The 12,180-nt window shown below is 37.0% G+C and overlaps 1 protein-coding gene across 1 annotated transcript; it reads right to left on the bottom strand.

Moving 5' to 3' along the window:
- Window positions 1-2,716: 2,716 nt before the first annotated feature.
- RCAN1 (regulator of calcineurin 1) lies at window positions 2,717-11,262 on the bottom strand. Its single transcript, XM_009572336.1, has 4 exons — window positions 11,144-11,262; window positions 8,877-9,050; window positions 7,741-7,900; window positions 2,717-4,740 (listed from the first exon to the last, which is right to left on the bottom strand). The coding sequence occupies exons 1-4, from the start codon at window positions 11,228-11,230 to the stop codon at window positions 4,577-4,579; spliced, it is 585 nt and encodes a 194-aa protein (XP_009570631.1). The 5' UTR covers window positions 11,231-11,262; the 3' UTR covers window positions 2,717-4,576.
- Window positions 11,263-12,180: the final 918 nt, after the last annotated feature.

The raw sequence follows: 12,180 nt of genomic DNA, 5'->3' as shown, positions 1-12,180 counted from the left end.
AAAGTCCAAACCAGAACGGGTCACATGACTGCCAATAGTGACAAAGTGCCACTTGGAGCCTCTGCCTCTTCCTCCACCTGTTCAAACTTTCATAGTTAAACTCCCATCATTTTACTTCTTTTCATACCTCAGATGGAGTGTACCACAGTAAAAAAAACCAACTGCCTGCCAGTTACTCAAAAAAAGAAGAAAAAAAAGTAAGATCACAGAGATGCTATAATTTTAGATACATAAATACAGACCAGGTAAGTGACAAAAAGTTTCAAGTGTGATAGTCACTACTTTATGAACAGAAATTTTGTCAGAGAAGATAAATCCAGTCCTGCCAGACCCATCCTGTCACCTTCCTATCAGACGAGTCACCTTTGTAATGTACAGTATCTTGGGCGATGTTTTATCTTTGTTGTTATTGGTTTTGTTTTCTTCTTTTTAGACATCCGAATATGAATTATTAAAAGCATTAAGCAGGTATAATTTTCTGCAAAATGTTTCTAAAGTGTGTTGGGATAAAAGCAAAGATGATAGAAGCAGCGCCAACAGCTGAACCCAAGACCTAGTAAGTGAATTTCTGAACTTAGTCTATGCCTAGAGTAAAGCTCTACCCCTTGCGATCATTTTTTATGTTTGGAACTGGGAGAGGGTTCGGGACACCAGAACAAGCAAGCAAGCTTTATAGATACAAATCACAATTTCAAGTTAAAGAACTTGTCTTCCCCAAGACGTTTTTTTTAGTGTGACAAAGCAAAACTTGACTAGGCAGGTGACTAGGCAGGGCAAAATCTGTGCTGTAACTGTTAAAAATGGTATGAGAGAGAGCTGCTGGAGTTCATTCCTTCCCCACCCTTGACAAGTCTGGACTACACAAGAAGAACAACTAATACACTTGTCTAGTATTTCAAATATCAAAGTTACTACACTTGTTGCTGCTCTGAAAAACAACACCCTGATTAGAAACAAACTTTAGTCTTACATGTTACAAACTCACGTCTTACATATTCACCTTGGTAACAAGGTCGGTCCTTAATGTAGTAATGCATGCACAAATGCATAATCCAACAATAGGAATGTGTATCACTAAGCTGGCAACAAGTCTTGCAAAATGACAGATGCTAGTGATCACTTACAGATTTACGGAGACTGTGCATGCTATTCTTATGCAGAGGGCAAACAATAAAACACAAGCTATACTCCCAAAGAGAAAGGGAAATGAGGTCATCTATGTAAAGCAGGATGGCTCAGTTGGAATTGCTATTTCACCTTCTATCTTTTGTTAGATCGCTTAAGGACCAAGTTACTTCTGTTACTCTACACAGAAATTCCCCTGGATGGGACTGCTATTGATGAGCAGCAGCACTTCGCTATTTCAAATCACTTCTGTGTATGAACAATTTCTTACAAACATCAATACTTCCCAGTCGTAAGAAGGGAAGAATGATGAGCATTAATATCAATAACTCCTTTCTGCCATGAAAGGATTTCTATCCATATCGAGAGCGAAACCTTCAATGCATTTCTGCGTAACACGTTTTGCAAAACAAAGACTTACAGTTACTAGGTAAAGCCATTTAAATGCTGATATATTTTCACATTCCAAGAGCTTTAAAAATAGAATTAGTCATGTTGTAGAAGAAAACTGGCAAGGATATTATGAAGGCACAGGGATTATTATAGAATAGCAAGATGTTGATACCTTTATTAGGAAGCACATCAACTTCAGGCATAGAAGAATCAGTTTTTAACTGGAATATTCTGGACTGTATTTTATTCATTAGTAGATTCTCATACTTTGATTGAGATCATGCAAGTCTCTTAAGCAGAAGGGTGGAAAGCTTTTCTCTGAATAAATTCATTTGGTTTGGTTGGTAAGGATGTGAGCTGGGACAATATTCTTACCTTTTTCAAATTAGAAGTGTTTGGAAGCTTAAAGTTCAGATTTTGGCACAAAATCTTCAACTAGTTTCACGCATAAATATCACGACATTTACAAGAAGACAACAAAATATTTTAATTTAAATATGCCCCATACTATACAACTGTATAAAATACCAACTAAGCATTCATTTGCACATTAGGAAAAAAAAACCCAAACCCTGAAAAAGCAAGCAGCACACTGTAGTAATGATAACAGAAGGTGGCACAAGCCAGGATATACAACCAGAAACACAGGCAAGTTACTGTCTCACAACCTTTGTTTACCATCAGAATTACCATCAGAAGGGGAAACACACTGTAACCATCCCAAGACTTCCATGGTTTCTAGTGCCCACCTTATCAGGCAGATGTCAGTGTACCAAAATGACGAAAACCATATTGGTATTTAATATTCTGTTCTTTTTAATTGAAAGGTAGCACTGCTTTCTTAGGATTGCTAGGAAACAGAACAGCAACTACCTGGGTTTCTATTGCAAAACTAATGCTTTGATTGGTAATCATGGAAAGATGGAGAAAGGACAGAACAGGAATTATTCCAACAATTCTAAATTGAATGAAGAGAAACACTAAGTCCAGCAGTAATTTGAGAAACATGGAAAAAAGATCTTGGAAAGGCTTAAAGGCAGCTGTGGCAAACCTACAAAGTTTCTCTCCATTTTATTTATTTTGTGTGTTATTAAGCAGTACATGTATCCAGCAGATTGTTACACCTTAAATAAGCTTATGCACCCCCATGTGCATAAAATGCAGCTCCAGCAATACATGGCATTAGCTCTTAACACTGTTAACATGGAGAGTGTGCCACTTGAGTTAGGTCCAAGACAGACACCAAGTACCAGTGTTAGTTTCAGTTTACAGGGCATACCAATAAAAACAAGATATATCTGCAAGTATTACTGAAGTTCAATATATTCCTGCTCTCTGTAGTCACAGGATACCAATTTCTATTTTGCTTAGTATAATGACAGGCCTTCAATAACACCACGTTTACACTGCACCACAGCTTGGAATGGCTTCATTATACATCTTACTTTCTTAATATATATTTTTTATTTAAAAAACAAGGTGTGAACCTGGACATTTAAGTCAATGTTTGCTTCAAATCCACAGAATGGATTTCTTTATATTAACTCCAGCTACAAAACTCATTCTCAGACCAACTGTGGCAAAAGCAAACCAACAGAGAACCATGCTTTGACTTCTAAAAACATGTTGAGAAGCTTCAAACATCCCCTTTCTAAAACTGTAAGTGATATTTTCCCACAGATATCAGTTACTATCTCTTAAAAAAAATACTGAAACTTATTTCAAAGTGAGAATCTCAATTTTAAAAAACAAGTAATAAAATACACTTCTGCCATCTTTCTTCTCTAAACTTGTATGTCATGAGCTACTGTTTTTAAACACTAACATGTAAAAAACCCGAAAGCTTCTCCCACGTATACTCATTACTTAAGTATGCGTCATTACTTGGCATTAAGCATTTCTAAATACCAGCTTATTTTCAAAGCAAAACTAAGAAAGTTTATATTTATGGACATACAAAGCCAGTAGAAAAAGATACAAGTGTGCAGCTTGTAGAACAGTTCACATCAGGAATGAATGAGGAAAAGGCACTCCATCTCTCTTCGCTGTTCTACACAATGTGTGCAATTTTTCAATCACTGTTAATCTTTTGCTCACAACAATGCAGATTCACATACTGAGTAGAGTTCACGTCTCTCCATTACCATTTTTTTCACTGAAAAATTACATTGCAACATTAGCTTTATTTGTACATTTAAGAGTACTTTTTTTCCAAATGAGAAAGTCAAAGCTACCGAACAAATGTTATTGAAGATATAAATTATTTAAACTTAAATAATTTAAAATCAACTTATTTAAACAACCTTCCTATTGCACTTTTTTCCCATTACTTTGCCAGATAAAACCCTATATAGGCATTTAAAAGATTAAATTTTTAAAAGCACAAGTTACATAGCACCAAAATAAGGTGCCGAAGAAATTGTATGCCTGCTGGAAAATGAGTGCCAATAAAAACAAATATAAATATATATGTATATACACACCTAGTAGTAAGTCCGGGATGCTGAGATAATAAATACTTTAAACAATTTCCCAGATTTTCAGAAACATGTGAGAAACTATAGAAAATAATGCAAAGTTACTTTAGAAGACCAAGAATACACATGCACAAAATCTATTATAAGAAAAAGGTTTACAATTCCCATACTTTAATCTTTAAAACCACCTCTGTTATCGCTATGTACTCCACACAATGACTAGCCTATTAGTTTGAGGATTTATGTGAGTCAGAACAAAGAAAGCTTCCCCCAGTTGCTTTATAATGGAACAGCCTATAGTACCCCCAAAAAAATAAACCTAGTTTGTCCTGTTATGTCTCCAAATGTCTTCTTCTGCCTATCTTTTGTTCCCAGTGATCTGGGAATACACTCATGACATCCATCAACCCGCAGCATCAAAAATAAGGATGAAACTTCCTATATTTTTTTGAGCAAACTTATATTGGAATTTCTCCTACTATAACTGCTGCTGTTGCCACCACACCTGTGAGCTGCTGTTTCCACAGTAAAAGTTTCCCTTGCATATGTCTACTTGTAACCCTTGGAAAAACAACAGCAGTTCAACTTAAATGTGTAGGAGTATAATCTGGCCTTCTCGTCTGAATAATTTTTGGTTTGGGTTTCTTCGTTTCTTCTTCCACATCGTTTTCCTGGTCACTCTCACATACGTGGACGACAACACTGGGAGTAGTGTCAGTTGCAGCATGTAGCTCATACTTTTCTCCTGAAAGTTAAAATATTAACAAAACTGGTTAAAAAGGATCCATTCTGTAGCAAATTATGAAAGAAATTACTAAAAAGAAAGGAATACATAAAAATGTGTAAGTAATACACTGATGACAAAAGCCTGATGCCACAACGCATTAGATGGTCATTAGATGGTGCAGGCAGGTGCATTGCCAACAGTCACATTTACCATCGAGAAGTATTTAGGTTCTGTTTTCAAAGCAACATAGCTCAGCTGCTCTCTTAAAAGCAAGTTTATGTAAATTACCCTAGGCATTCAAGAAAGCGTTCTACATGAGCAGTCATAAGTCTTCTTGGTGGGTTTTTGTCATTTTAAAGCGTACGAGATTATCTACCCACTGTACCACATTCAGGAAGACTTTGTTTTCCTGAATGACGGCAAAACCACAGGATCTTCCTTCCCCCAAAAAGCTGGATGCAGTTCTTCCCATCTCACACAGACGTGCTCTAACACTGTTCTGGCATTCTGTGGAGCAGCGGAGCTAGACAGCAGGCTTCATGCATATATAATGTGAAACTCTCAGATATAATACAGCCAGTGTGTAGAAGAGCTATGATATGAATTTTATTGATCTGTTTTTTTTCCATAATATAAAGAATTGCTTTTAAATCTAACCAGGTGTTAAATAATTTTAATCTTATATTAGATCAGGGAAAGGGCAAACTATTTCTTTTCACCGCTTCCCTGATCAGCTCCCCTTAATTTTTTTCTTGTTACGTTATACCCATTACCTCTCAGTGGAGAGAACAGCCTCCACTAAGACCACTACAGTGATCTTGCACATCAGCTGTTCAAAAGAGCTAACACCTGTGGCAAGCAGCACACTTTAGTGTGCCAGGGCTCTGAAGTGGTCTCTGCTCTGTTTCCCTGAGAACTTTAGGAAGGGGAACTGGTACAAAGAGCAGTTCCATAGAGGAAAAGGCTCTTGCCTCCAGTTCTTCAGAAACACACGAGCCATTGTGCTAGAGTAATCCTTGCTTGCTCCTTGGTACCAAGTCATTAACTCTGTGTTCCAATGAACATCACAGTCAAGAGGCAAAGCTTTATAGGGCTCAACATTCACAATATCTATGAAAAATCTCGTGGGAAAAGGGATCACAGATCTGCCAATGAGCTTACTGCAGGACATCTCAATAACAGCACTTTCAGGGGAAAAAGGACCAACTTTTACTGCTTAGTAAGCCCTTATGTATTTATTTTAAGACCTACACGTTTCTTTTTGGTATTGCTAAAACTTGAAAGGAAAGCTTGTAGTAAAGAAAGCACCACCCATGGAGCAAGCTCTGAACTTTCATAAAGTCAGTAAGCTGTAATGGTATTTATTTATTCATTCCACATGTTTCATCAAAACCAACTTTTATTCCGACAAGCATAGTCTTATAGGACTTCTGTTTCAAAAACTGCTTTCAGGAAAATAAAAACTTTGATAAAAACATTTAGTATGTCAGCAGTATTCTTGAGGGATGGTTTTAAAGACCTACATGCAGGATCATCTGCTTAGTTTACATATTTCTGGATAAAGAAATGATTCGTGGCAGCGTTTTGTACCTCCACTTCTAACTGTAATATCTTTCCTATAATTTGTTCTTGCCATTATAATTCACACACTGTTTAAAAGATGGTACTTATTAAAAACTGGCAATAATCTACCCCAATTTTTATGCCAGCATAAGCATAGATTTTGTCCCTGCAAAGGGCTGAATTTTCACAGGTAAGAAGAATTCCCTTAGTGGTTTGTAAGATGCACGTTATTTTCACTAGAATCTTCGGATATCACCAGCATACAGTCAACCATAAACTACTACATAGAAAGCTGATGTATGAGGAGCTAAAAGTTCTGCCCCACCCTGTTCTCCACCCCTTACTACTGACATAATAAGATGCATTCCCTAAGTTGGTAGGTAAACAGGTATATAAAAATACGACAGTAAAACGATTCAGACTACAGTTTTTATTCTCTTTGATACTAAATGTGGCTATTTTTTCTCTCCCCTAAACTTAAGAGTACAGTTGCAAACAAGTTAAATCAGAGTTGCAGATTTTGGGAAATATAATTTGCAGCAATTCTCATTGAGAAGGTTGTCTTAACTGAGGTACTAAATGACATCAAGGGATGTGATCATCAACCACTGAAAAGCAGAACCATGTTTAAAATAACAGTTCAGTTTAGTGGATCTTTACATGTATTTCTGAAAGCAGTATTTGGTTTAAAACACAAATAGCAGGTAGAACTGTTTCTCCTATCTGTGGTGCTATCTATTTTTAATAGACCTATAAGCAGTCTACACAGCATGGTTAGCTGAAATGACAAGCAATTTATGGGACAGCACTAGAAATAAGGGGTAAGTGTACATTCTTAATATCTCCTCTAGTTTGGACAGTGGGGAAGAAAGAGGAACCCGATACAAACTTTTTTCCTTTCCAGGGTGAAGCCATCTCAAAGCTTCCAAAAAATGAATAAATTGCAACAGATGAAAATTAGAAGGAGCAAGGAGTGGCAGAAACTTCTCTCTCTTAACTCCAAAAGAAAATTAGGTTGATACTGATAGTTTCCCTCCTATATATACTACTATCTCAGAGGTAATTCTAGCACAGAGCTACACAGCTGTTAACTGGTTCATTGTCTCAGTCTGAAACAGGACTTTCCCATCGCTTCAAAAGGTATGTAACTACATGAGTGCCTCTTCATTTTCAGGAAGCTTCTTCCTGAAAATTCTGATGAACAAGCTAATATATTATTGAAGCAACATTCATGCTCTCTACAAACCACAAAACAGATCACATTGTGGAGGTCTGGGCCCTCCAAATGATCCTGTGGAATTACTATATGTGTAAGAAACTACTGTTTACTAACACTTTTTCTGGTATTACAAATTTAATTGGTAGATAGTAATTCATTTGAAAAGTTCTAGAAATTCAGAAAGTTTAAAAGGTGTTTTACTCAACCAGAATTCTAGTGCTTCTACTCCTTCTTACCTGGTCCTAACTTGGAGATAGCATATAAAAGGTCATAGTTAATGACTGGAGTAGCATCTTCTACTTGCTTCCAATCAACAGGTGGAGAGGCTGGAGGTGAAATCAAAAACTGTTTGTCTGGATTTGGTGGTGCCAAATGCGAGCTTCCAATGTGCAAAGTCTGAAAAAAGCATAAAAGCCAAAGCTGTTTCACTATTGTCAATGAATCCATCATTCATGAGGAATTTTAGGGTTTGGATAGATGTTATGCTGTAACAGGCACTGAAGGTGGCAGCATGTAACTATATTATTGAAGAGAGCTATATGAAAGACCCAGTATACAAAATACAGACAAGCCACCACATTCATTAACTCTGATGAAACATGCAATGAAGTATGCACATCCGCATCTTCTCATTATGGAGTTTTACAAAAATTTCACCAGAAAATATCTGTCCTTAAGATACTGAAATAGGAGGAAGCTGGATATGGGCTTTAAGGCCTAATGACAAATGGTGTTGAAACTCATTACCACAAGTGAGAATTCTAGAAGATATATAAATAAACTGGCTCCTTCAGGACTGTCCCTAGGGACATCTGAAACAGACACACATAGATTAATTTTCCCATTAAATTTACGGAGGAAAATACACAGCAGCTACCAAAAAGCACCCAGATTACCAGAACCTGAGAGAGTTTCACATCTTTAGCAGCAGACGCTAGCCAGCTATAGAGCTGCACTGATGGCAATCTCCAAGTACAAACATGTGCTAAACAAACAATTTGCAGGAGTGAAAGCAGGATCAACAGGTAGAGTCCTGAATGTGCAGCTCTACAGTTTGGACTCCCTCAGATACTACTTGAGCACGCAGGTATGTACTGTTGGCAGAGCACACTTGGCTTCCCCCACCCTGTTAAACTCTATCTTTGACCATGCTGATTACTATCACCTACTCCCTTTCCCCAAGGTTATCAAAACAATACAGAGGGAGACATAAAATATGCAACAGCCTCCAAATACTTGTAGCTTTGGAACAACCTGTGATTCTCTAATCAAACCGAAAAATTTAACAGTGTTCATTAGCGTGACTGAAGACCTGCGGAAGCTTATAAGTTATGCTTTAGTACCTTGTAAGGATAATCACAAAAAGACTTACCTGAGCAAAATACAGTTTTATTTCCTTTCCAAGGAACTCTGTCTTGTGCAACTGGATTCTAGCATCTGCTGCAGATAAAGGGTTACTGAAATTTATTCGTACTCTTTTGAAGCTCTTAAAATACTGAAAGGTGATATCTCTGTCGTATGTTCTAAACAGCGATTCAAATTTGGCCTGAAAAGAAAGGACCAGAGAAGCAAGTGAATATGCAAACCACTACATTTTCTCTAAAGAAATGCAGAAATAAATTGCCGTTACTAGTAGGGGCATACTACCACTCTTGAATATTGATGTATTTAAAACAGCTTAGATTTAGTTTTCTTCCTCTCTCTTTTTATAATGAATTTTTCTATCTTATCACTTGTTTTCTCTACAGCAGCTTTTTTCTTCCTTATTAAAAAATAGATTATAATTAATAAGTGTTGGACATGATACTCTGATTTAGTGACATAATAGAAATAGTATTGGTAAGATATTGAAAATAAATGCTTGTCTTATAAAATTAATATCCAACGGCCTGAAAAAAGTCTGCCAAGCATGCCTTTGTCTAAGTGTGCAATTTTCAAGGAAACCAACACAACAGTTTTAACAGAGAAAAATGAAAAAAGCATATTTGCAAGCTAAATGTAATTTTCTTCAGTGACTCAGCATGCATAATAAAGTTCATGAACATCTCCTGTTTTAATAGATGCTACTTTCATTTAGGAAAATGACCATATTACTGAACTCTAGTTTAATCTTCTATTTCTGGAACCAAATTCTAAAAAGGCTCCCACTATCTTTCCAAAATCTTAAGTACTAACCATACAGCTCCTAAAGGGCCTTTGACACGCTTTTTGTTTTGACTGTGTAGTAAGAGTAGGAACTGGACCAAAACCTCATACCTTCATAGATCTGCAGCTGAGTTACTTTGCTGTCCTATCTGCGTAAAAAGACTGAAGCACCTTTACCAACAGCTGGCTATCTCCATTTTGCACTTTGGGTTTGTGCTCCTAGGGCATCTATGCAAACCCAACTTGGCTATTTTTCATATCATTTATATAAAGAGTGCTTCTACTCTTACTTCAGGATGCCAGACCAAAGGAAGAGAAAGAAGCAGGAGGTTCTGAAGCTGCCACGCTCTTGCAAAGTGTTTCAGGCTCACATTGAGAACACAGTAACCAGTCACAAGACTTATTTCAGTGTCAGCAATAGACCAAGCATTCAGATTTCAGTATTTTCAGATATGTTCTCTTCATAAAAGCTTACTAGTAGTTCAATACAAAGCCAAAATAAACAAGTATGTAAAATCACATTGCCTCATTTTTTTTACTGTTACAGTCCGAATTAGTAGAAAAAAGCAACAAAGATTACATAAGGCGGCAGTGATTACTTCACAATTTCATTTTCCTTCCTGAAAACCTCTGCTTCACAAACTTGTCACAGCTATATACAGAACCACTATATTTCAAAGATATTTTAAAATCAGAGCTGTCCTGCTTCTTGCCGAGCCACACTTAAACTTCTTCAAAATGAGCTCTGAAACAAGACCAGGATCCTCTGCACACAAAGCCTGTATTTGTTAGCCTCCTGTACTCCAGAGAGCTGGATGCAACCATGAAAAGTAAGCCAAACCCACGCTAAATTGCATTTCGAAGTACACATTCAACATTTAAACTCAGAGAGTACCTGCGAGATTTGTGCAATATATATAGTTTTTTTAAAATGTCATGCTAGCAATACAACACTAAACAAAAGGTTATTTTTGTCCCTAAGGTATCTTAGCAGTCAACAATTCACTGTATCAGAAATGGATTACTTACATTATATTAATTCTAATCAGTTAAATACAAATCCAAGAGGACTTCTTATAGTTTTAACATTATACTCTTAACTAAAGTGCCAGCCAAAAAATCCCACAAAAAGTATAAAGTGTACTATAAATTATGCGACTCTTACTACGAAAATTATAATCTAAACATTTGCTGAAAACACATACGCAAGTGAAGAATACACTACACGGACAGTCAAGGAAGTCTGGAGGTAAACTTCTGATCATTTTCAAAAGCACATAGCTTAAGATCTAATAATTTCCAGAGTTAGAGTCATTCATATCAGAGCATACTATTGCAGACTTGTAAGACCCAAGACCCTCACATCAAACTGAAATTTTCTTACAAGTCAAAAAGCTATCAAGGCATCCGTATTTTTAAACAATTTGAAACAGCACCTACATACTTTAGTATTCCAGTAGTTCACAGAAATAAATCACAAAAGATAAAGCATACCCTTGTTTCTGCTTGATTGAAGACATCGCTATCTGCCACACAGGCAATCAGAGAACTAAAACTGTAGTTAAAATTTCTAAAATGCATTTTGTTCTTCGCCAAAGCGATACTTGCTGTTCCGCAGAAACCAATGACTTAAGGAAGCCGTTGGTCCTGCAGGCAGCGTTTATAAGGGAAACAAGTCCAGCCCCTCAAAAAAAAAAAAAAAGAAAGAAAGGTTTCAGAGCATCCTGTATGTGACAGCGAATTCCTGAACAAAGTCCTGCATGCTTTGAGGCAGTCAGGAACAAAATGTAAGCTGCGACTGGAAAGAGGTGACGTCAGCACATTAGTCAGCTTCCCTATGCTAATTACCAGCGCTCGGGAGGATGGAAAAAACAGCTGAGGTTTGCACAGCAGCTGCTTTATCGAGCCTCTTGCAGCATAGTTTCCACTGGTAGTAATTCCATTCAGTGCTCAGACAACATGCTCTTCACTGGAATGGGACAACCCATCTTAAGATGGAAAATGTTACTGCTAAAGGACCAAAGTCTAGAGTAATAGGCTGTAATTAGCCAGGAGGAAAATTTCAAGACTTCAGAACGGAAAACAAATCCCTCAGGTCAATAGCTTTTGGTAATTTTGTGGAAAAAATACACCAACTGAAATTTAGAGATTAGAAGGAATTGATTTGGGAAAATACTTTTTCCCCCCATTACAATGAGAATTCATTTTGAAGCTTTCTTCAAAGCAACTATATGGACTAATTACCATTCTTGCTACGTTAAAACCTCATTCCGAGCCTCATAAACTGTTGAGGTTTTTTGTTTTGGGATGGTTGGGGGTTGGTTTTTTTGTTTCTTTGCTTTGTTGTTTTGGATTTTTAACAGGAGCTTCATCAGAAATCTGCTGGCAGGGTTTTAAAAGACAACCTGAACTACCGGCAGCAGTGATGAGGTATGAAGCCTACATTTCTGACATTTTCTGGTTTATTTGTATCCCAGTTTCAGAACACTTCCCAAAAAGCAGCACAGGACACAGGTTTTGGGGGGGGTTTG

This window comes from Fulmarus glacialis, unplaced genomic scaffold, assembly GCF_000690835.1.
Source record: "Fulmarus glacialis isolate BGI_N327 unplaced genomic scaffold, ASM69083v1 scaffold49202, whole genome shotgun sequence".
Lineage (NCBI taxonomy): Eukaryota > Metazoa > Chordata > Aves > Procellariiformes > Procellariidae > Fulmarus > Fulmarus glacialis.
Note: the sequence above shows the minus strand (reverse complement) of the source record. Positions and strands in the feature narration are given on the sequence as shown.